This window comes from Coccinella septempunctata, chromosome 3, assembly GCF_907165205.1.
Source record: "Coccinella septempunctata chromosome 3, icCocSept1.1, whole genome shotgun sequence".
NCBI classification, from domain to species: Eukaryota; Metazoa; Arthropoda; class Insecta; order Coleoptera; family Coccinellidae; genus Coccinella; species Coccinella septempunctata.
This window is the reverse complement of record NC_058191.1, coordinates 40874342-40899955: the sequence shown is the minus strand read 5'-3', so window position 1 is coordinate 40899955 and position 25614 is coordinate 40874342. Positions and strand designations below refer to the sequence as shown.

Sequence of the window (25614 nt, the reverse complement as noted above, 5' to 3'; positions counted from 1 at the left end):
CAGGAACTCTGGAGTGCTTTTCAAATTCATAACCATAGCGGTCACCCATCCAGCTACTGACCTCGTCCAAAGATGCTTGGCTAGTCCAGAACAAAAATATTATCCCAATATTTTCGAGTACAGATTCTATCAAATTAAAAACTAGTATTTGATAGTGAAATAACGTTTCGAAGGTGAGTGCAAAATATGAACGGCATCCAACAGATGGTTCCTAAGATACACAATTCTTAGGAAAAAAATTTTTAATAGTTTTTTATACCTTCCCCACGAATATTTCTGATATTCATGGAGTGAGAGAGATTGTTTCATGTCCGTTATCGTATACGAAAACCCATATTTTGACCTTCAACAGATTTGAAACTTTTTTTCAAATTTTTACTTCGATTATTCCATTGGTTCATAATTGCACACATGTCAATCGCTATTTTTTCAACGAGCTCTGGTCAAGGCCAGCCTGGTCGTCATTTCCGATAAGCATGAAACACGAAATTTACTTTCGCACATAATTTCTTTATCAGTTCTGTGAACCTCAGGATTTCTCATCCTGTTCCGATAAAAAAATTTGTATATCCGCCGTTGAAATTCCTGACCGTCTGATAATTTATTTCGATTTATGTTTGGGAAGATGGAGGTCCACATCTAAAACGCCACACTCAACCATAAAACAATTCTGTTCTTCGGAAAACTAAAATAAGTACTGAATTCATGACGCCACAGATCGAAATCCAATTTTTTTTTATGAATTGGACAATATGTCTATGGACAGACAGAAAAGACGTGGAAAAATGCTGATAAACTCTTACTCAACTATGTTTTTGAGCAGAAATATTCATTGTAACGTTGTATACCTTACACTGCACATTTAAAGGAATGGTTTCTGACTCTTACATATTCATTCAAACTGTGTTTGCCTTCCTATTCATAAACACTTTGTATATGGTCTCCAACGTTACATCGATTAAATATTTTCTTCAACCAGTTCACATAATGGTTACCTAGAAACGTTAAATAGTGTCGTTTCAATCAGAATTTAAAAATGATGTGTTGAAACATTTTCCTGAAAAACCCCAATTTCAAAAATGACTGATACAGAAGATGATGTCGAAGACATATCTATCGAAGGGGAAGAAATAGAAGAGGAAGAAGTCTATGATAGTGCCACTTTCCTATCAGGTCCTAGATTGAGTGAGAACTGTACTATTCACGAAGAGATTCTGAAATTCGAGTATCCTTTGATTCTTACACCTTTTATGAACTATTTCTTTGACCTTGACTTGTCCCTTAACAGTTTCGAAGTTATTCATATGGATTTACTCTGCGGAAATACTTCAATTTGGCAATGGCTGATCCTGATCATCTATTATTCACTTCGGGGAATATCATTCATATTTTTAACGTACCAAGTGGCGAGATGATATTCAGAAGAACAGCTCTAGGAGGTGGAATAGGAAATATAAGGGTACGGTCCCTTTTTTAGATTTTCTGAGAATATTACAATCTACTATACTATCATTTCCTTACTCGAAAACACAAATATTTGAATTTCAAAGAGAAAGACTGGAGTATTGATTCAATGGCTTTTCCGTAGACAAATCCCAACCCTGAATTTTCGCATATAGCAGTTGCTGAAAATGGAAACAAGTTTGGAGCAAAACCCTTGGTGGTTATTTACGAGTGGCCTTCATTAGAGATCATTTGCGTACTGAAAGGAGGATCAACAGCCTCTTTTACAAATCTCGATTACAGGTAAATATTCTGTCGAATAGAATCAAGAACAAGGCTTTTTTCCATATGGACATTCATCAGGATTAAGCTCAGCAGATCAGTGAAGAAGCTGCTTCTGAAAAACTTCCAAATTTCATTATAATAACAAATTATGCTTCTTTAGTCCTGACGGTATGCTGTTGGTATCCCAGGCTGGCGAACCAGACTACCTCATAACAATTTACGACTGGCCAAGGCACACCATTCTTCTGAGGACCAAATCCTACGTAAACGACGTGTACAGGGTGAAGTTTTCGGAAAGTGTGCCAGGACAACTGTGCTCTGCTGGTAGGTGGGAAAGACCCCACTCAATCGATCAAAATTTAATTCATTTCGTTCATATTTCTAAGGGGTAGCTCACATCAAGTTTTGGAAAATGTGCAACACCTTCACCGGCCTCAAGTTGAAGGGTGAAGTAGGAAGATTTGGAAAAACTGAATATACAGACATTGTGGGGGTTATTCCAATGCCAGATGAGAAGGTAAGGTTGGCCACTGGAAGAAAATCGATAATGAAGTGTAACCAGTTGACAAAATGAGGTTACTCAATGCATTTGTTCTTCTATTTCTTTCTAAGAAGGGTTAAACTCTGTAGAGTTTGGTAGTAGTAGTAGCCTACTTGAGGTTTCAATGTACTTAGTGATAACCAATGTTGTAACCTTCAGCTGCAACAATCTACTGGTAAAGCTTCATCATGGGTTGATGGCTTCTCCTAAATTTTTTCTCCAGGTGGTATCCGGTTGTAAATGGGGTAACCTTCTGGTGTGGGAAGGAGGGCTTATAAAGGTGGAAGTGATGAGGAACAACAGGAAGCCCCTGCACGAGGAACAGATCGTGCAGATCTTCTACTTAGAGGGGGAGCTGTGGACGGTGTCCCAGGATGGACACGTGAGGGTTTGGTGGTATGAGAAGATCGACCAGGCTGATCCACCAGAGGATGACAGGGTGGTGATGATAGAACCTTCGTACGATTTTTACACGCCCGGGACTATGCTGATGTCTATCATCAAGAGATATAGGCACGATCCAGAATCTTACCACTATTTCGCACAGGTTTGTTAGCTTCTTCGGACAAACTTTAACTTTCGAGTCGCGTATCTTTCAGGAAAATTATCGTAGATCCAAATGTGATACATATTCTGAAAGAGCAACTCTTCTAGTGACAAATCCGACAATTTCATTCATCCCGGCAGAGTCGTTCGATCTTGAGGAAGTTTCAACTGACCCCAACTTTTTGGAAATATTTTGAGAGTCAACTTTCGAGTCGCGTATCTTCCAGGAAAATCATCGTAGATCCGATTGTTATACATATTCTGAAAGAGCAACTCTTCTTGTGATAAATCTCAAGATTTCATCCATCTCGGAGCGACCGTTCGGTCTTGACGAATTCTCAAGTGAAATTTGCAATTTTTGAAAACTGTCATTTCCAAGATGATAATCTAAACGAAGGGAGATAGGCTTTCGGAATTGCTTGTAATAGATTCAGCGTCTTCGAAAACCCATATTTTCATAAGAAAATTTCAAATATCTGGCCCTGTTTAGGAGAAAATAATTTTTTTTGTTTTTCCACTTTTCATTTTCGAGTTGACTTCGAAGAGCTCTCTGGAGTGCAATTTGCTATTGAAGCATCAACTGTTTGGTTTTTCAGAATCTTCGGAACAAATTCTATGCACTCCACATCCTAGAATAGTAATGGAACATCCTGATTTTCAGGCAGAGTAGCAAATAGGTCATTTTAGGGGGGTCTAACCCCTTGCTCATTTTTGACCCAAAAAATCGAGATTTTCGAAATCGAGTTTTTGTGCTAGGGTGAAAGCCTTGGCAACGCTGATCATAGAACCGGAAATCCCAATTGGATCACACGAATATAACAGGAGATTTCGCAGATTGAAAATTGCAATTTCAAAAAAATGCCATTTCCAAGATGAAAATCTAAACGAAGGAAGATAGGCCTTCGAAATTGCTCGCAATAGATTCAGCTTATTCGAAAATCTATATTTTCATACCAAAATTTGAAATATCTGGCCCAGTTTGAGAGAAAATAATTTGTTTTGTTTTTCCACTTTTCATTTTCGAGTTGACTTCGAAGAGCTCTCTGGAATGCAATTCTCAATTGAATCATGAACTGTTTGGTTTTCTAGAATCTTCAAAACAAATTCTATACACTCCATATCCTAAGACAGTAATAGAACATCCTGATTTTCAGACAGAGTAGCAAATAGGTCATTTTAGGGGGGTCTAACCCCTTGCTCATTTTTGACCCAAAAAATCGACATTTTCGAAATCGAGTTTTTGTACTAGGGTGAAAGCCTTGGCACCGCTTATTATTGAACCAGAAATCCCAATTGGATCAGACGAATATAAGAGGAGATATCGCAGATTGAAATTTGCAATTTTAAAAAAATGCCATTTCAGAGATGAAAATCTGAACGCAGGGAGATAGGCTTTCGAAACTACTCGCAATAGATTCAGCGTGTTCGAAAACCTATATTTTCATACCAAAATTTCAAATATCTGGCCCAGTTTGGGAGAAAATAATTTGTTTTGTTTTTTCACTTTTCATTTTCGAGTTGACATCGAAGAGCTCTCTGGAGTGCAATTCACTATTGAATCATCAACTGTTTGGTTTTCTTGAATCTTCAAAACAAATTCTATGCACTCCGTATCCTAAGACAGTAATAGAACATCCTGATTTTCAGACAGAGTAGCAAATAGGTCATTTTAGGGGGGTCTCACCCCTTGCTCATTTTTGACCCAAAAAATCGACATTTTCGAAACCGAGTTTTTGTGTTAGGGTGAAAGCCTTGGCAACGCTGATTATTGAACCAGAAATCCCAATTGGATCAGACGAATATAAAAAATATAAAGAATATAAAATTCCATCTCAACGATGAAAATCTAAACGAAGGGCGATAGCCTTTCGAAATTGCTCGCAATAGATGCAGCGTGTTCGAAAACCTATATCCATATACCAAACATCCAAATATCCTGTTTACATGAAAATAATTTTTTTGTGTTTCCATTTTTCATTTTCGTGCTCACTCTGTGTCACGCTCATTTTCAGGACGGCAATGGCGGTATCTGGCTGATAGACTGCAACGTCTACGTGACTCCAGAGCAAGGTCAGAGACTGGTGAAATGCCACGCTGGAGATGTGATGGATCTAGCTGTCTCCCCTTGCAAACACTTCTTCATTACCCTAGGCATAGGTGGTCGATTTCTTGCGTACAACTATTTGAAGAGGAAGATCGTTTTCGAGTACAAATTTCCCGCCAAAGGATCCTGCCTGCTCTGGCTGCCCATTACGGTAATTCACTTTTGAAGGAGCGAAGTCCTATCATCTTATAACTGTGGTCCAATGAGGCCTTGTCTCTTCGTTCCCATCATTCGAAATTGTACGACCTAGAAAGAGCTAGCAAACCATGATCAGAAAGATCATTCCATCGAGGAAGAGTAGATGTTCACCATGGTTTGGGCCTCATTTGACCTCATCAGTGTGCCACAACTCCCACCTCGATGGATAACGGATAGAATTGATTGAACCTTTACTATTATTCGAATGAAGGTTCCATCAAATCTATCCATAAGTCCACTCACGCGAGTTGAAATTCTCTAGCAACTATTTGGGAATAGAAGCTTCCAATCTAACTCTTTTCGAATTCCAGCTGGTGAAATCGGCAGATGAGATCATCATGGGTTTCAACGACGGTAATCTAAGGGTTTGCTTGCTCGATCTACAAGAAGAAGAGGAAGACATAACTTTCAGCGTGATACAGGCAGGTGAACAATAGCTAGGATCTGCGAACGGAATTGATTTGTATCATTTTCCCCAGATCATCAAACCCCACAGTGAGCCTGTAACCTGCGTTTCCATAAACCCAACGCAGAAGGTTTTGGTCAGTGGCGGTGCGGACTCAACGATCTTCATATTCAAATTGGAAACGAAGAAGGACTGCGTTATATTGGTACCTATCGGTTATATACCATCGCCGGATATACCAAACTGCATCATTTGGAAACCGAACTACGTAAGTGAGAAAAATAACGAGGTATTATTCGAAAACAACCCACATAGCCTCTAAAATTCTAAACAAATCGACCCAAACTCTGTTTCTTTCGAAGAATAGAACGACAGGGGCGTACTTAGGGTCATTCTTTTCGCAATTAATCACGTAGTTATCGATCTTTGACCTTTGCAGTCCAACACGGTGAGCGTCGGTTGCCTCCATGGTTCCTTCTTCGAGGTAGAAGTGCCTACCGAGCCGCAGTTCTACACGACGGTTTCGTACCTCCTGAAGGTCAAGCCAAAGGTCAGAAAATTCCTCAGCTACAAGTCGCAGATCAGAAGGGACATCGAGATCTCTATCATAGAGGCGCGGAAAGCTGAGAAGGTGGAAAAAAAGAGAGTGGAGATGGAGAAGATTAAGGAAGAGAATCCAGGATTGGAAATCGACGAAGAACTGTTTTTAGGCAAGATATCCTAACGGCACAAAATGCCAATATGATATTCAACTTTGGAAATGAGAAAAATCTTCTGGATTCAGATCAATTTGATCCAAATACCTTCAGGAGCTGATGCAGAAGTCAGTTTTTGAACGAATCAATGTTGAATATCTCTTATTTCAGTCGTAACCTGATAATCGATGTTTCCGAATCAAATTAAAGTTTTTTTACAGCTGATTCTGAATCTTCCATCAAGTGGGATCCCTTATACATACCGGAAACGCCTGGGGATATTCTTTGGATGCAGTACACTCCAGATAATACAATTTGGTTATCGATCTCAGGGTGAGAGGATCATTAAATTAATTTTGTACAGTTGTCCCTATTTCAACATTGATTTGGTCATTATAAAATAAGATCCAGAGACTGCAAATGAGATTTGCGAAGCTTCCAGAAGACGGATCGCGAACTGTACAGTGCACCATAGACGACAGAGGTGCACTTAGGGTCCCTCGTGATAAAACTCTTTCCTCATATTCGAAAGTTTTGTTTCTGAACCTCTGAGGCGATACTTAGTCGATTTTAAATTGGCAAATCTTCTTTCCCATCTCAGGTACGATGCTGGTTACATCTACGAATATCAGATAGACCAAAAAGACGACATTCCTCTGAGATTCCAAATGATAGACGACGCTGACGACGTGGAAATCTCTAGTTACGTCTACAAGTGAGTGAGGAATTCGAATTAGGAACCCCCTTTGACTATATTGAAACGGTTTTTCAGCTACAACAGGAAATACATGATTTTCGCCATGCAGGACGGTACCATACGTGTGAACAGGGTGAACCCTAACGATTTTCGAGACCTGGGCGATTATTGGACGCTGGCGATGCACGAAAATCTGAACGGTTTCGTGCCCAAGATGGCCTTCAGCTACGACGAAAAATACTTCTTCTCCTGTGGCCATGATGGAAACGTTTTCTCGTATACCTTCCATCCCGACGATCAAGACTACGTGCCGCAGAAGTAAGGCGACCATTCTGCAGCTCTTTATTTCATCTGACGAATCTTCTTCCTAAGGTCCATACCAGAAACGGCCACTAGATACCAACAGTTGCCCGAGGTGCCCGATGAGAAGGGCCAAGACGTCCTGAGCCTGGAGCAGGCCATGATCAAGGCGGAGAACGACAGGATCATGAAGGTGGCGAACCAAAACAAGAAGATCTACAGGGATAAGATCGCGGCCCTAAGGGAAAGATACGCTGCCATTCTAGCTAGAAACGCAGCCCTCCCCGAGAGCCAGAGGATAAAACAGGATCATCTGGAGATAGATCCTAGGGTGACGGAAGCCTTGCACATCCTGCTGGAGAGGAAGGTGGCTCTGGTTAGGAGGAAGATCGCTTTCGACCTTTCTAAGGCAGACACGTTGCTGAAGAAACTGCGGTCCTACTATCTGAACAGGGTGGATTATTTCCCTGTAACCATAACTGCTCTGGTCAGGGATACCAAGATAAGTTGCCTGAGGCAGAAGAGGCTTTCTCCGGCCCTCTTCAACATGCACGCCTACATAGACATGAGGATCTTGGAGGCGGATCTCAAAGGCAGGTCAATATTTAATACGGTATAAATTGTAACTTACACCTTCACTTACACCAAAAACTTTCTCTCTCTTTGTTGGATTTCGAAGGTCAATAGTGGCAAGTGTTCCTAATCTTATCTCACTCGCTACATCTAATTGACAAGAGTGTTTTCTGTTTCACCCAAAAATTGTCAATTTTACTCATAAATCCTTCCACATGCTGCTCTTATAATAGAAAAGAAAGGAGTAAAACATGAAGTCGAGTAGGTACATTCGTTAAATTTCGAGTGTTCTAGAAACTGCACCGTTTGATTATATCCCACAGGACTGTCGAGAGGGCTGCGGCGGCTGCAAAAGCAAAAGTTGCCAGGAAGAAGAAAGCTAAGGAACTGGAGTATTTCCTCCTTACCTTGTCCCAGTCCACATTGGACATGAGACTGGACGCCAAATTCACCAGACTCCTGAACAAATATAGAACGAGAAAGGCTAAGTGGGAATCTAGACAAGAACAAGTAGGTGCTTCTTGCTTTCATTGTGAGCTAGTGTTAGTTAGTTCTCGTTTGTTTGTTTGTTCTTACATAACCCTCGAACCACAACTCAGATCTTGAAGAGGATTTCTCTATAACGTAGATAATTTATTCTCTACCTGTACAGATCTTTTCTGAAGGTTGCTCATTGATTTTTCGACGTGTATTTCGAACCTCCCCAAAGTATATTCAATAGGAAGTAACCTACGTGTTATGTCAAAGTCAAGTACGAAACAATTAAACAACCGGTGACTTCAGCAACGCGTTTTTCAGTGGGAAGATTTCATGGCTCTCCAACCAGTCGAAGGACTGGACCACCCAGACGACGTGGCCGCCTTGTCGTACGCAGAAAAGAACATAGGAGACTTCAAACTCAAGACCAGCGACAATTACAAAGTGACCAATCCGCAAGAAAGGGAGACAACCCTGAAGAAGTACCGACAGATCATAATGAGCAGAAGGAAGGTAACTTCTAGGAAAAAACGAGAAACGATCGCTTTAAAACAATATCTCCCCCCTCGAAAGCAATACAGCATACGCCACAAGTTCAGCCAGAAGGTGTACAGCCTGAGGGATCAGAAGGAGGAGGTGAGGCAGCTGCTGCTCAGGTACGAGAAGAAACTGAAGAAGATCCATGACGAGATACCGCCAGAGACGAGGAAGAAAGGTCCTCCAGTGCCGCCGGAGAAGGAGTCCGAGCATCCCGAGAAGCAGTTCCAGGTAGTTCTGAAGGACGAGGAGGCGGAGTTTGCCGAGGAGCATTTCATGTACGTGCCGCAGGACTACATCCAGAGGTTCGTGGAGGTGAGTACGTGGAATTTTTGAAGAAAAATCCATCTTTTCGCCTTCAAATTTATCAGTCAGAGGTTAATCTCGAAATTCTCGCTATTTTGACAGGTGACACCTGTCATTTTTGACAGGTGACAACAAAATTCTATGGTGTTACTCAAAACAGGAGCATATAAGCTTTAACAATGCATGGAAATTATTGAAATTCACTACATGGTGACATTTTCGATCGTACAGTTCGTGGAGTTGAAAGTTTACTAAAATCTCGGCCAGATGTTGTTGCTGAGATGTAACAGAGATATAAAGAATCGAACTCCCCTGCTCGTGGTGCTGTTTTTCGTTCTAGGTCACTACGTAGAAAGCTCTAGACATCTCCAACTATCTCTCTCATCTCTCTACCCTTCATAGCTCCAACAAACCTTCAAACGGCTCAGCAGACATCTGTAGATAGCTGAATAAACAGCTAAGCAAATAAGTGTAACTGAAGCTCTTTGAGTTTACCAGGGGTTGTCTGCTTACAGCTGCCTAGGACTGTATTGGAGCTTTCTACGTTATGACCCTGAACGGAATACAACAAAATTTCACAGTGAACCAGTTTCTCTAATTAGCACCTAAGAATTTCTTATAAGAATTTACCTACATGTGAGACTGGCCAAAAGTGCGCTAGAACTTGTGCTGTTTATCTACTTTCATACTTTGGAGAAGACAAAAATGAAACTATACTCACGAATTTTTTCCTGTAAATCACAATGAAACCTCTTCATTATTTCAAAATTTCCATTCGAATTCAATCCCTCAGGAACCAGACGCAGACAGTGCGGAAAGGGAAATAATCCTGGGGTTGGACAGCGACCAAAACATAGACGATTTCTTCCAAGACACATCGTTCCTCCAACGAAGCAAAGACGTGTGCGAATCCTCCATCTCCGAGCTACTGGACCTTTCCAGAGGGGCTGCCACCCCCTGGGAACTAGAGATACGAGCCTTTCGTCTAACACGGTTCGAGAAAACCCCGAATATTCCAGATTCACCAACCTGAAACCCGTCAAAATTTCAGGATGCTCTTCGAGCAGGAAGAGATCATCCAGAAAATGAACGACATCCTGGAAGACTTCGACGATCGTCTGGAGAATTTGAACAACGAGCGGGCCGAGGCCCTGGTCGGTGGTTTCTTCTGCGACCTCTTCATCCACAAGCTCCACCAGGAGCTCGTTATACTGAGGGACTTCGAGGCGCACGAGGAGGTGCTCCAGGAGAAGGTGAACGGGAGGATGACCAACGTGTTGGACATGGAGGACGTGATCAACGAGGTCAAGTCGCAGATCGAGACCCAGAATGTGGCTATCGAGAAGAACCTGGAGCAGCAGGGACTCATCCACGAGCAGTTCAACAAGCTGATACACGACAACAAGTTCTCCGATTTCCTGAAGAAGGTGTTCAAGAAGAAGTACAAGCCGCCCAAGGTACCACACGGCGACGGTAAGTTCTCTTACTTCATAAAAAGAATTGACCGGTGCTTTTAACCATATTTTTCTCATTTATGATTGGCTGATTGAATTGTTTCAAAAGTTACTGCTAAAATCTTCGAAGGACATGCTAAAAAAATCATTATTTTTCCAGATTCCAGTTCAGAGTCGTCGTCATCTTCCAGTTCAGAGTCTGAAGAAGAGGACGACACCAGAAGTATCGATTCCAGAGATTTCGGCTTCATAAAGCAGGATCTGAATGTTTGTCCTAAGGGTTGTGAGCAAGAAATATTCGATAATACAATAGCACTGCGTTCAGAAAGGTAACTGAGAAATTTTCTTCGCAGAGGAGTCAATTTTATCCCATTTCTTCAATTTCTGTTTTACGAGGATGTATTGAAAGGATATCTAGTTAGCCTAGAACACTTAGAACAGTTCCATGCATAAACAAATATTGCGTTACCAAAGCAACGAACAATAACTCATTAGAAGTGTCAGTGTGAAGTTTGAGGTCAATAAAGTAAACCAGAGTTACAAAATGAATTAAAAGAAAGAAGATGTCTACCGAAATTGTGAAAATCGAAAAATTGGAGTATCGAGCCATCATCAAGTAACTATTCAAAAGGGTTAAGAGGTAAGTAGATTTACGAAGAAATGCTTAATACCCTTGGTGATCAATGTCCTTCGTATGCGACCGTGAAAAGTTGGACTGCAAGCTTCAAAAGAGGTAAATTTTCCATTGAAGATGATGACCGATCAGGAAGGCCAATTTCTGTGTAAGTCCCCGAAAATATCGATGCAGTTCACGACATGATTTTATCAAACCGACGAATTGGGCTAAAACGTATATCTGAAGCACTGAATATTTCATACGAACGCGTTCATCATATAGTTCACGTCAATCTGGACATGAGAAAAATTGCAGCAAGGATCCCCAAATGTTTGAATGTTGACCAAAAGCGTGCAAGGGTAGAAGCATCGCAATCGATCTGTGCTCGATTGGAAAACGATGTTCTTGAACCGAATTGTTACTATGGATGAGACTTGGGTACATTTCTACGATCCAAAAACAAAGCAACAATCGATGGAATGGCGACACTCTGGTTCTACAAGACCTAAGAATTTTCGTGTCCTAAAATCTGCTGGAAAAGTTCTCGCTTCAGTTTTTTTGGATTGCCATGGAGTAATCATGATTGATTTATTCAGCAGATTTGGCTCCATCCAACTATCATCCCTTTCCTAAACTGAAAGAAAGTTTAAAAGGTCGTAAATTTTCTTTCAACGAGGAGGTTATAAAAGCTGTGGAGGTCTGGTTTGCAGAGCAATAAGAAGAAACTTTTTTTTTGAAAGGTCTAGAGACGTTGTAGGTTCGCTGTAATGTATCCAATTGAGAGGAGAATATGTTGAGTAATAAAATATTTTGACATTGAAATTTTGTTTGGTTCTATAGTAGGCTAAGAATTTTCCAATATATCCACATATTACTCAATTTCCAGAATATACGAGCTGAATAATAGGATTATTGATTAGGAGCTCTCCTCCAATATCCTTTTCAAGCAATAACAAACAACGTAATGATGAATTCGTGGTGTTGCAGACTAGCAGAGCAGTTCTAGTTGTTCTCAACTATGCTTTGTTAAAGGGAGAATTTTTCTTCCTCGAAATCATTTCACTGAAAATTGATATTTTCTATTTCCAATCAGGCATCAACTGGAAATCGGGGTCAGGGAATGCCAGAGAGAAATCGAGGGAATGAAAAAAGACCTCGAACTGAACATGAAGAAGTTGAGGGTGATGAATCTGTCCCTCCAAGCTAGTCAAGATGAACTGACGAGCTACCAGGTAAGCGAAGACAGGTTGTTTGTCCCCTGAACATCCCTCAGCTCTAACTTGACCGTTTCAGAGAGAAAAGCAGCAGAAGCTGAACGAAGTCGAGTGCACCATCATGCTGAATCTGGATCAGATACAGAACCTTAAAGGTCCCGGGGAAACTTGGCCCATCTCGGAATGTCTGGTGTTTTCGAAAACTGCCCTGTCTAAATTGTACAGACGAGTTGGGGAACTGCAAACGGAGACTATGAAACTGAAGTCGAGACATTTGTGAGTTTATATACGTAAAGCTGGACACAGAGAACTTCCCTTATCTTCGACCCTTAAAAAAATTGTTTTTGATGTGGCTTTACGTGGAATGATCTTATTCTGTTTTTCAGGGTGGACATCAAGCATCTGGCCAGGATGAAGACCGACCTGAAATACATGCACACCCAAATAGCGGTTCTGAAGCAGCAAATAATCGATTTGGCGTTATTGAAATTCGGTAAAGTGTTGAAGGTGGACGTGATCGATGAACATCTGGAGAAGAAGACCTTCGGCGACGATATAGTCAACGAATTGATGGAGGCGCTCCTCAGGAAGATGGTCCACGAACTCAGGTTGTCCTTGGCAGACGTCAAGTCTATCTATCGCGATGAAATGATACTGTGGGAGGTAAGTCTTGAACTGAATTCTGGGTTCTTTTTTTTGAATGCTTATGATGTTTCGCCAGTGTTGTTTTAATTTTTCTCTATAGGCCTGCTAAATCGGTGGTGGTCCAAATGAGTAGCTCAGTGTTGAGCAAGCGTAGTTATCAATCTCTTTGATCAGATTTTTGTTGTCTACACAAGATTCGGGTGACTTGGGACGATTGTTGAATTCAACTTGTCATATTTTCAAAACGGTGACCTATTTTTATCTGAAAAAGAGGTTCGAATATGCTTAATGACTCAGACTATTGATTAGGATATATACCATGCTTCAGAATTCGGATATAAATTTTGAAAAAAATAAAATATACCCACCGATAGGGGGGCTTGGGACACAAGTTAAAATCTATTGATTTTTCAACTCTCAAATGAAATAGGTGACTTGGGACGGTGTATAGTTTTGAAAAATTAGAATTTGTGATTATACTATTGAAATTCGGTAAGGAAATCAAATGTTAAACCCCTATTACAGCGAAAGTAAAAAATTGCAACACAAATGTAAAAAAACTAAACAAAACAAGGGAGCTTTGATTTCTTTCATTCTTTGGTTATTTCTTTGTGGTAATAACGTAAATAATAATATCCTGCGAAAAATCGGCATATTTCCTGCTGTCAATGCGCCGCTTGTATCTATTCGGCATTGTCCCAAGTCACCCTATGAAACAACAAAATAAATGAATGAGATCCGTGTTGCGGTTTGATTTGTAAACAACCTAGTTTCATGACATATCTAATATCCCAATATCTCACGTATCCAGAAAAAAATTACACATGCACAAAGTGAAACACACGTACAGGACACTAGAAAGTATAAGGGCCATAAAAAACGCGCTTTCACTCTCCTGAATTCGTTAATTCTTCCTGTCAATTCAAACGCTCTGGTCACGGCAAACTCAACAGGAATTAATTGTTAAACTAACCGAAAAGACGCTACACAATCTTAAAAGTTTGTCCCTTCACTCATAAACGGTAAGAAACAAAGAATTCTGCAAGGGGGGTAATTGTCCCAAGTTACAGGACTGTCCCAAGTATCAAGTCGTCCTTCTAACTTTTCCAGGTGAAAAGTTCACTTTGGAAGGGTGTAAAGAGCGTCCTGTCTAGTATGTCGCGTTACTTCAAATGTTTCTTTTTGGAAAAAAATTGGTCCTTTTCGAATACGATATGACTTATTGGTGCTTTTCCAGAAAAAACTGGAAAACGCTGAGATCGAATACACTGAAGCGTTGAGAGACAACACAGCGCGTTTGGATTTGTTGGGTTTACTGAAAAAAGAAAAACTGGAACTGTCCTCCGAGATAGCTAATCAGGACAAGAAGAGAGAGATGGTGAATAAAAGAAAGAGTAACACAGAAGAGATCGAAAGCGAATTGCAAAGCTTGAGGGATATACTGAAGCAACAGGAGAGGGAAATTGAAGTGAGTAGATCACCATAAATGAGATGAAAAATCGTAATTGACTTAATAACAGGTGATGACGAAGGAAATCCAAGCACTTAAATCGAAGAGTCGTCTACCCGCTGGAAAGAAGGAGGATGAAGGTAAAGTGGACGGTGCTAAAAAAGAAGCTTTCGAAGACATTGAACACGCTCGTGAATATCTGTATCCCGAATTGATCGGTGAGGATTTCTCGGAGATAGAGCTACCTACGATCGGAGTTCAGGATGACAAAAGGTCAGTATTTAGACAAAAGTTCACTCAACTTCCATTGGAGACTCTCCAATTCATCAAACTTCCAGGGAGAAGAAGGAAGAAGTCATAAGGACCATCATGCAGAACATCCTGGATAATTTGGAGGTGAAATTGGACACGGTTTCCTTGGAAAATTTCATCAAGGAGACCATCACGCCGCTGGTCGACTACGCGAGCGTGAACGAAATCGTGAAAGAAATTGTTGATAAGATTGGTGCTGAACCTTCCAAACAACAGCTGGACGACATAAAAAGTGGCGCGGAGCTTTTGAAAGTCACCAGCTTCGACTTCATGGACTCGGTAATATTTCTTGAGTGATAGTAATATTTGCACAAGTTGGCAGCGTGGCGAATCGTCGGTCTTAGACAGGGCCGGAGTTAGTACCCTAATATTGGTCCTTCGAAATTATTTTGAAGTTCATTAGGTTATTAGATAGAGAGACAGCAGGGAAATGTTTTAACTTTGGCAGTTTAGTGTAGATGTTCCAAAAATATTCAGAAATATTTACTTCATTGTAGAAATCATCGTCTAATAGGTGTTTATTTTACTCGTTGTTTCGCAGTATTCTCTGTTTCTTCTGCTTAATATACATCCATATTTTCATATCTAGTTTGGATTCTTTAGATTCATAAATCGTGAATCAATTTTTGAAGAAAGTATGTTTCTTAATTGGCACTACAACAGGGAATACTCCCTTTTGACGAAAATGATGTATTTTTTATGAAATATCTTTGAAACGTCACATTTTGAAATAACCATTTCAACCGTTTCCCAAAAAAATTATTTCAAGTACTTAAGAATGAAAAATAAAAATGGGTATTTGAAATTTAAAGCGTTTTGTTTCTATTGCACAAGTTGGCAACATCGACTGAAATATGCGTTGATAATAAAGGACAACAAATACACTATTCTGATGAGATAGTCAAAGATGGCTGTATATGAAGTCTGCGACGAATGAGGAAGGTCGTGAAATTTTATGGGATTCTTATGGCTGGTTGCTGTTGAGGCACGCCAGTGAGTACACGCGTTATGATGGCCGTACATCAACCATGGACCTATAATACCAACTGGACGTCGAACTTCATATCCGTTAACGAAGAACGATGTGAGGCATTTGGCCGCCATTTGTAGTTTGGGATGAACTATAAAGATATTATAGAAGTATGCGGGATGAACATGCGCAATTCAGTCGAATTTTAAAAGTTATGAAAAACGAATTCTGAAAATCGAAATATTGACCAATCTCAAATGAAGAATATTTCCGATCTGTGTGAAAAATAATTGAAAATGTAAATATATGTAAATATAATACCACGCTACCACATCAAAACAGAAACTATCCCAAACTGCAAATGGCGTCTGTTTGCCTCAAAAATTTTGACAGGTTCGCCATCTAGGTTAGTATTATACATCTATGACATCAACAGCTGTTTTTTTATAAACAAGCCATTGTTCTTTTTATTTTCTAGTAGGCGCTGTTGCCGAATCGTAAACTAGAAACGAAGCGATTTAAATTTTGAAACCTCATATTTGAAGAATGATTTTGATTAGTTTCCGTGGTGCATTTGAAAAATTCATGAATGAAACTCGTAATTATTCTGTTTAAGCTTGCATATGCTGTGATAACACAAATTGAGGAGAATTCCCCCATTGGAAGAGTAAACTTTCAGCAAAGTCTGCAGGGGTTTTCTTTCTCTAAACCAAAGCAGGGTTGGGCAAAATTGAAATGATAAACCAATGAATTCTTCACAGGAGACCTCCCTTATCAAGAAAGAAGCAGCCAAGCCGCCACCTCCGGTGTCAGCAATGTCCCCTGGCGAAATAAGGCTATACGTAGGGATGATCATGGACGACATTCTCAAGGACATGATGTCGCAGACGGAGGAATTCAAATACCACATCTCCCTGTGCAACATCATGATGAGGACGGTGGAAGAAATACCTATAGAGGTGCTGAAGCGAGGAGAGGCGGCGGAGACCATCTCGCAAAGACTGAGTTCTTGCTCTTGCTTCTCCAGAGATTCGATAGATAAGGTCAAGTTGGCGGAAGTTATTCAAGTGTGGGAGGAGTGCCTGTGCGGCTCCAAGGACTCCATCGATAAGGTGGAATTGGCAGAGGTGGAGATCGACTGGGACGATGAGCACGCGCCTGTTAGGAGAATGGTGGAGGAATTGCTGAACAGGGTGTTTGCTACGGGACTGGATATCATTACTTTTCAAAGATGAGATTTTTTTGTGTTATTTTGATTTATTGTTAATTTGATGTTTGTTTACGTAACTTTTCTATTATATCGTTCCACTGTTTGAATCCAGTTACCTTGAGGTCGACTGTGATTGTTTTATTAAATTTTTTCTTGTAAGACGTGCTTATAAGTCCTTGGGGACTTTTAGGGTTTTGCTGTAGAAGTATACAGTTTAGAGAACATTGGGACGAGGCTGTTGAATAAAAAACTTTCAAATTGAAAAAATACAGCATAAATATATATTTTTCACCAATACAAAACTATGATTTATCAGTCTAAAATGGTAAAAGATTACAATCTACAAATTATGCTGAGGTAGCTAAAATAATTCAAACATTATTATCATTGAAAAGGACAAATGAAGATTATCAACGTTTATATGAATCACAAAATAAAATGAATCTAGTAGTGGGACAAAAAATGTTATCACAATCAAAATCGATTCTGAAAGAAGTTAAAAAACATTTGAAGCAATTGCTCTCATTGAGAAAGTGACAAATAGAATCATCAATCCTTATATAAATAAATCTATTAATTCGAATAAAATATTCTCACAATCAAAATCAATTTTGAAAGAGGTTGAAAAACATTTGAAGCAATTGCTCCTATTGAGGAAGGGACAAACCAAGATATCAACCACTAAATGAAAATAACCAATTTGACAAAAAATATTGTTAACATTGAAACCAAGTTTAAAAGCAATTGCTCCCATTTTTCAAGGAATAAATTAAGATCATATCAATCATTTTAATGAAATAAATCAAGATATTTGACAAAAAATTTCTTAGTATAAAATTCGATTTCAAAAAGAGGCTCTGAAAATTCGAAGCATTTGCTTTTATTGTGGAAGGGACAAATCAGGATTATCAACCTTCATATCAAACACGTGAGAAGATCAAAATATAAAAAAAGAAATTTAAAATATCAAAATCAATTTTGAAAGAGATCCTCATGCATTTGAAGCAATTATTGCTCTCATTGGAAGACTTAATATCAACCTTCATATCAGTTAGAATGTGAATCAACATATTTAAAAAAAAACACTCGCTATCAAAATTAATTTTGAAAAAGACCCAATTGCTTTTGAAGCAATTGCTCTTATTGTGGAATGGACAAATCACGATCATCAACCTTCAAAACAATCACCAAAAGTAGTCTTGCAATCAAAATAAGTTTTGAAAAGATCCAAAAATATTTGAAGCAATTGCTTGATCGAGGAAGGTTCAAATCACGATCATAAACCTTCAAAACAATCACAAAAAATATTCTTGTTATCAAATCAATCTTGAAAAGATACAAAAATATTTTAAGCAATTGCTCGTATTGAGGAAGCGACAATTCACGATCTAACCTTCAAAGCAATCCTCAAAAATAGTAATGTTATCAAAATCAATCTTGAAATGATCCAAAAATATTTTAAGCAATTGCTCGTATTGAGGAAGGTACAAATCACCTTCAAAACAATCACTTAATGAAAAGAATCAATATATTCGAACAGAAAATATTCATTTAATATTAAAAACAATTATGTAAAGACCTCAAAATATTTTAAGCAATTGCACATTTCCTGTTAAAGAAAAAATAAGCTCCTCTTCAACATTCACATCAGTCTTTTAGCAATATAATATTTGAGAAAGAAAAATTCTCAATATTGAATTCAATTTTGGAACTTATCCAAAAAAACTCGGATGCAATTGCACTTTGGGTTGAAGCAACAAATCGAGATCTTAAACATTTGAATCAGTCGCTATAAACTGTGATAATTCACAAAAAATAATCAGTCGAAACCAATTTAGGAGACCCAAAAACTTGAATCAATCGCTTTTTTGTTGTTGAAGAAGCAAATTAGGATCTTCAACATACGCACTTTCTGTTGAAGAAACAAATAGAAATCTTCAAAAAGTCAGTCACTAAACAAAATGAATTGTGATAGTTAACAAAAAATAATCAGTCGTAATCAATTAAGGAGATCCTTAATTGCTATTTTGTTGTTGAATAAGCGAATTAAGATCTCGATATCAGTCTGTAAACGAAATAATCGATGTATGTGAGGAAAAAACTCGAGTAAATCATTTTTGAAGGAGCTCCAAAAACATCTTGAGCATTTGCTCTTCTTGCTGAAGGGACAAATCGAGATCTTCCTCAACATTCATATCGGTCACTAAACGATTGTAAGCTTCATTTTTCGGATCATTTTCGTCCGACTCTTCGGTTTTAGCCTTTTTCCTAGCAACTGAAAAAATATCATGATTTTCCGAATTATTGTTTCAATTACGCGAATCCTACCTTCTTCCAAGTTGATTCCAGCTGATTCCGCATCAATAATCCCGTTATTATTCAACAAATCCTCAGCAGCTTTGTAAATGTTTCCGCCGTGTTTATACAAAGCCAACGTTGCCATTTCTGCAGTGAAACCCACAGCAACCAACTTAAACGGGAAAAAAATTAGAAACTTACACATCTCTCAATCCTTCGGAAAAAATTCACTCACTTGGGGTAGCAGACTTTCCACTATATCCTCTAGGTCATGTTGAACCACGACATCGGAATGTCCCGAAGCACTAGGACCAGGCATCGGATTGTCCTGAATATACTGCACGCTGTTCGTTATGATATTGTTGTTTTTTTGCAGGGCGATTCTAGCTGCCTCTCTATCATAACCCATATCAACCAGTATCTCCAGATAATTGGGCTCAACGTATTGCTTACCGTCAGCGCATAACCCTAGCTTTTTCCTCTCCCTAAAATACGATCATTTTGAACTACTTTTCCCACAAAAAATTCGATAATCTCACTTGTCCAACAACGCCTTCGCTTTCACCCTCTTTTCCTGCTCTTTCATGTCGGTAATGTACTGCACAGATTGACCGACGTTGCCCTTTGTGGCTCTCAACGCCCTTTTCGATTCATCCAAAGTGTAACCTGAAATTAATCAAAACGTTAATTAATTTACTCTTCAAATAATACTATCGGCATTATCACCTAATTCTAGAAGATGAACGATGCTGTGTTCATCGATTTTCAGACCGTTCAGTTCGTGCTCGGTTACGTGGAACATACGCAAAGCTTCGTTTCTCTTGTTCTGATGATATAAAAGGACTGCTTGAAGCAAATGCAGCCTCATAACAAGGGCTTCTTCATTTCCTGGAAAAATGTACCATTAAAAATCTGGAAAATATGAATAGAAACCGCTTTAAACGACATATCCCAACCTGAATATCCCTTAACGGCATTAACTCTCTCGAAATTACGACCATAGGTTCGGTTGAAAACTTCTTCACATCGTTTCAGTCTTTCTTGAGCATCAGGTAAATTGGAAACGCTTTGAAGGCACAAGTAGCACCAGGCTATATCCAAATCCAGCAAACCATAGTTATCAACTGCAGCCAACCACTTTGAGTTGCATTGCCTGTGAAAAATTATTTTTATCCAAACATCACGAAACTGAAAATGTAAAATTATCCTACTTATACTCCTGGTCTGCTTCTAAAAACATAACCAATGCTCTGGAATAATCGCCTTTCTTCATGGCAACTTCACCTTTTTTCTGAAGAGTCATTGCAATTACTAGGGCTTCCTTCTCTGCAGGAGGCATTCTGACAATATTACCGAATTGATCCTCCAACTAAAAATTCTTCGCATGAATTACTTAATTCTACCTAAATTCTACAAAATTTAGATCTATAAAAAATAATTTTGTCACCTCAATATACTTATCATCAGAGGCGAGTAACCTAGAGTCTGATTTAATTCCTTCTAATTCTTTGATCTGGTCCTCACTTTCTTTCATTTCATTTTGGGAATCCCCTACAACAATGGCTAAAATCATATTACCATGTTTGACACCCTGATTCAACAAAGATTCATTGTCCGCTAGAACTTTGCCCGATGATATCAATTTCAACCTGCAAATTGAAATATATTATATTGCCGCTCACATGAAATGCATAAAGTTCAAATTTGAGCCTCAATTTTTGACTCACCCATTGTCTGGAACAGTAATATCTTGCATAATCAAAGATTTCAAATCACTCGCTTTTAAAGTTAACAATAGTTCTTTACGAATTATTTTTGGAGGGCTTTGGTGATGTAAAACCTTTATTTTTAGAGTTGCTAAACCGCTTTCTTTGTATCTTGTATTCTGCTTCAAATTCTCAAGGGAACTTTCTTGCAGTTCGGTAAGCACTTCTAGGCAAGAATCTAAATCAATTTTCAGAGAAGCAGAAAAACTTTCAGCTAATCTCTGAAATAAATAATTTTTATTTCAGATTAATTTTTCGTTTAGTCGCGGTCATTCATTACCTTCAATTCATCGTTCACTGGGCCCTTTGTTTGATCGTAATAAGGATCCAACCATAGCTTGATCTTGTCATCCCTTAATTTTTCCCGAACCTGCATAAGCACGTCCTCTTTCTTCAAGTCGAAAAACATGATTTTTCGAATTTGTGTTCATGAAATGTATAGAAGATATCAAGAAACTAAAAAATAAAATACTGCATTCAACCAAAGAGTAACAACAAGAGGTTTCACTTCGCCGATTTACAAGGGAAGATCGAATGCATGGAATTTCAACCTTGAAGTGGGGAGACGCTACGCGCCAGCAATACTGCGCTCAGATTCACTACAGTCATCACTACTACATTCACTACAGAATCTGGGCGACCAATCAGATTGGGACTTGCGAACAGAACGAACATCTGCTTTCGTTTTCGTCCCTCCACTAAACCAAGGAACATTCAAGGGCATTAAAACGCAACCGGCCAAAATGATAGAGTGAATACTCTTGTTGATACTCTTTGATTCAACACATGACTTGCATCTCGCATGCAGTTTGAAGCCACGTGATCACAAATCAACAAAAATCAGCTGAAGTTGAAGGACGAAAAAGAAACAAAGAAAACCAGAGAACAGAAGACAACAACACATTGTTTTCTTTTTATAATAAATGGTCAGTCCTTCGAAAACATTACAGTAGAGTAAAGACCGGTTAGGTCAAAAATGACTTGGTCGAGAAAACAATGAGTTTGACACTGACAGTTGCAATTAGAAAATTGTTGTTATTTACGTAAGAATCTGTTGCATTAACGACGATTTGCTCTAATTATGGAAGAATAGAGTCGTTAACCCTAGGAGAGGGTACATGACTAACTGTTTTATATCAGAATCCGTTTGCTTATCGAAATTGTTTACAAGATGGGTAAGATTAACATTTTATCTTATCAGAAGTTATCTGGCTTTTCTCACGCAAGGTGTGGTTAATTTTTATAATATGAGTAATTGCACCTTATTGAGTCAATTATGAATAATTATCGGAGGGCACCTATCCAAGAAACCTCCTTTGATGTACCTCGAAGTAGATCAGAAGAGAGTGTTTTTTCTGTGCAAACGTACTTAGAAGTTGAACAAAGTAAAATTTTCTTTGAATATCGATCTCATTTCATCATAAAAAAATGTTCCAGGTGGATGTGATGCATGTCTCACCAGAATACCATACGCAACTCTCATTGCCACTATTATGTGTGCTTTGGGAGTATCGATATTTTGTGGAACCATGTACAGAGGAGCCACCCTAGCAGTGTTGATGTTTCGGGAAATATTTAAACTGAATATATTCTGGTAAGAGAAAATAACCAAATAGATACTGAACCTACTTCCCCTGAAACGGATTATGGAATAAATGTATAAGTCTCGCAGGAATTGGCGCTTGTTAACAAAAATTATTTCAGGATTGAGGCAGTTAAAATGACTTTTGTTATAATTGGTGCTTGTATGGGTGCTCTTGGACTTATGATTTTGTTTGTGGGCTGCTTGGCAACTGGAGCTACTAGGCATAAAGTGTATAGAGCTTGGAGACATCGAGTTGGAGGAAGAATAAGTTGTGCAATAGTAAGTAATAATCGAAGTGCTGAAAATGAAAACTAAAAAATTTTTTTTTCAGTTTATGGCTATCACCTATGTTCTAACTTTGGTATGGATAATAAAGTTTACTTTTCTGGTACTGGTGACCTTTGTTTACACTGTATTTTGGAAAATGTGTGAGAATCCTAGAGTAGCAACTTATCAAGATCCCATCGACTTAACACAATTCTGTAAGTTCTACATGATGTTCTGAATTGATAAGTACTCAATTAGAGAATTTTTCAGATTTCTTACTGCCGGACAATACTCCTCAGGAAAGGATGAAAATAAGTGGAGAGAAGGAAGTGAAGAGTTTTTGTATTGATTATGTGGAGAAAGTTGAAATAATGTTTATATTTGCAACTGTGGCTTGCGTATTGGTGATCTTGAGTTTGGTGAGTACTTGAAGTTTATTATCTGTTGAATAAATATAGGAGAAACTTTTAACCATTACACAAGGTTATATCGGATGCTGTCAATGTATCAATTTTGAATTCTCTTCAAATCTATATTTCCTTCGATATCATTGTTCCTCATCTCAGGTGCATTATTTGATGTGTCTTTCTGCAAATTACGCTCACATAAGGGACCATGAAAAATTCCAAGAACTCGAAGATCTTCAAATGCTGCAAGGCGACCACGAGATGCTGTCAGCCAAAGATCGTTTCTAGGATACGGCCCAGGAGATACACCTACCAGAAATAAGATGGGGGATGCCCCATCAAAATTTCTGAAGAATCCCCCAGCCGCTAAATGATAAAATGTCGCAAGAGTCGTTCAAATTTTTGTACCTTGCTGCTCAACCGTCAGTTCAACGAAACTCTTGCAACATCTATCATTGAAAGTTTGAGGTGTATTTTCTGGGTACTTTAACGTTTTTTTATCCGTCCGAAAAGAATGTTAAGTTAAAATTAGATTAAGGACTAAGATTCTCGACTGCTCCAAAGTGGGAATACTTTTGGTTGCTATAATTCAGTTGATTAACTTTGAATCACAAAGCACATATCACTTTGAATTGGATCTTCGAGGTAACAATTTATGATAACATGTGCAAGACTGAGAATGGCTTCCAAGGATAAAATTATGTAGGATTTTAGAATGCTTAGTGTAGCCCTAATCATGGTCTGGAGCTCGTTAAGTGGCCAAATTGAATATTGTGTAACGTACCAGATTATGTTCTAGTATTAGGTTAAATCTTACATAACCTAAGTTTGTAGAGCACCAACACGATTTGGACAAGTGCTCTCATAGATTTATATACACTGTGATGCGAATGAGTGACGATGTCGATATTTTAATTTATTTTTCAGTATCCACTGAATATTTCATTCCATCATCATTTACCCATGAGTATTATAGTTTGTTTTTTGAGAATGATTAAGTTAATTTCAATTTTTTTTTCAAAATGCCTTGTTCGTACATTATATTGGAAAAAGAATGTTTTTTTTCGTCTGCACATGTTTAAATTGCAAATTCAAGTACATGAACAAGGTTGGAGTTATAGTTAGAGCAGCTAAGGCAGCTAAAACCTTCTTATTATATTCTTATCATTCATGTTGTTGAATTGAAGTAAATAATTTATGTACAGTTAATATTGTATTACAGGCGTATTTCTATAGGTATTTATTTCAAAAATCTCAATTTGCTTTTCTTCATACTTTGTAGATAGGAAAAATGTTACAGCAGAATTTATGCAGTGAAATTATATCATATAGAAGTGAAATGATGCAGAAATAATATGCATATAACGTTTTGATGTGTGAATTTGGCTTTATATGTAAGATATTCCATGCAATTAACATTCGAGTGGTGTCTCCTTTTTTTTTTTTTGAAGATATATAGGAAAAATTTGTGAGTCATCTTAATCTTATGATAGGTACAATAATAATCGTGGCATAAATGGGATCAAGATAATATAGGGTGTCTTAACATATCTACAGAATATTGAAACCATATTTCGTCTTAGAAAAGCTTTTGTACAGTCTTTATACAGCAAGAAATTCAAGTATTATTGTAAGAGATGTATGTATTGGAATCCACGATTGTTGAATATGTTTTAAAGTGGACATCTCGTATTTTACCATTTTATCGTGGGATGGAAAAAGTGAACAACTTAAATTTACTTTACATCTGCTATGCATCATCTGTGAAATATCACGCAGTGTTCGTTCAAGCAAGTAGAACTAATAATATCGGAAACCACTGTTAGTTGCATATATGTATATTTTTGTATCTGTTTATGGAACTATATTCTATCATTAAATAAAAGCAGACAACTTGAAGATTTCTTTGATTTTATCGGTCCCAAGATCAGGTAGTATTCATTAATCTATGAGAGCACAGAGTGGTGAAGGGAAGATGGACTGCTTTAGAGGATTCGGAAAAATGCTTCATTTATCCGTAGGCATCTATTGAAAATGACCGAAAAAAGTTCGAGAAAATGGAGATTTTCAACGTTCATCAAACTCAAATGTAAACGAATCCTCGTTTCAGAGACAACTGAGAGAGTTGTCTCTGCCTCGTTTGGTATTTCTATGTCCACGATCACAGAAAATTCCGCCGTACGTTTTGACAGCAGTGAAGTTAGCACCGATCACAGACATGGGCATCGCAAAGAGTAGGTTTTTTGTCCTCGGTATTGATGAATTCATTCCACTATAGTTTTTTGAAGCAAACCAGCTGGTAAAGTTGAATT

At 38.4% G+C, this 25614-nt stretch overlaps 3 protein-coding genes across 5 annotated transcripts; 2 read left to right on the top strand and 1 right to left on the bottom strand.

Moving 5' to 3' along the window:
• Positions 1–970: 970 nt before the first annotated feature.
• Positions 971–17147, top strand: LOC123310435 (cilia- and flagella-associated protein 44). Its single transcript, XM_044893902.1, has 27 exons — positions 971–1225; positions 1297–1459; positions 1589–1746; positions 1889–2052; positions 2115–2245; positions 2493–2816; positions 4828–5070; positions 5429–5539; positions 5597–5791; positions 5963–6233; positions 6440–6551; positions 6820–6933; positions 6991–7233; positions 7288–7828; positions 8083–8298; positions 8587–8778; positions 8839–9117; positions 9902–10101; positions 10160–10581; positions 10723–10891; positions 12272–12410; positions 12472–12668; positions 12779–13055; positions 14275–14505; positions 14558–14760; positions 14826–15078; positions 16531–17147. The coding sequence occupies exons 1-27, from the start codon at positions 1080–1082 to the stop codon at positions 17002–17004; spliced, it is 6168 nt and encodes a 2055-aa protein (XP_044749837.1). The 5' UTR covers positions 971–1079; the 3' UTR covers positions 17005–17147.
• Positions 17148–18509: 1362 nt separating this feature from the next.
• On the bottom strand, positions 18510–22171 carry LOC123310528 (NEDD8 ultimate buster 1-like). 2 transcript variants are annotated; one of them, XM_044894029.1, is made up of 11 exons: positions 22087–22171; positions 21324–21499; positions 21005–21264; positions 20725–20926; positions 20489–20646; positions 20234–20430; positions 20004–20165; positions 19817–19943; positions 19513–19762; positions 19308–19449; positions 18510–19254 (listed from the first exon to the last, which is right to left on the bottom strand). In XM_044894029.1, the coding sequence occupies exons 2-11, from the start codon at positions 21450–21452 to the stop codon at positions 19091–19093; spliced, it is 1791 nt and encodes a 596-aa protein (XP_044749964.1). In that variant the 5' UTR covers positions 21453–21499; positions 22087–22171; the 3' UTR covers positions 18510–19090. The 2 variants fall into 2 exon arrangements, with proteins under 2 accessions (XP_044749964.1, XP_044749963.1); XM_044894028.1 differs by lacking the exon at positions 22087–22171 and adding an exon at positions 21828–21962 and having other exon boundaries at positions 21324–21525.
• On the top strand, positions 22076–25201 carry LOC123310530 (proteolipid protein DM beta). 2 transcript variants are annotated; one of them, XM_044894034.1, is made up of 6 exons: positions 22076–22218; positions 22481–22637; positions 22748–22907; positions 22960–23110; positions 23166–23314; positions 23462–25201. In XM_044894034.1, exons 1-6 carry the CDS (start codon positions 22215–22217, stop codon positions 23588–23590), a joined length of 750 nt encoding a protein of 249 aa, XP_044749969.1. In that variant the 5' UTR covers positions 22076–22214; the 3' UTR covers positions 23591–25201. The 2 variants fall into 2 exon arrangements, with proteins under 2 accessions (XP_044749969.1, XP_044749968.1); XM_044894033.1 differs by lacking the exon at positions 22076–22218 and adding an exon at positions 22258–22428.
• The last annotated feature ends 413 nt before the right edge of the window (positions 25202–25614 follow it).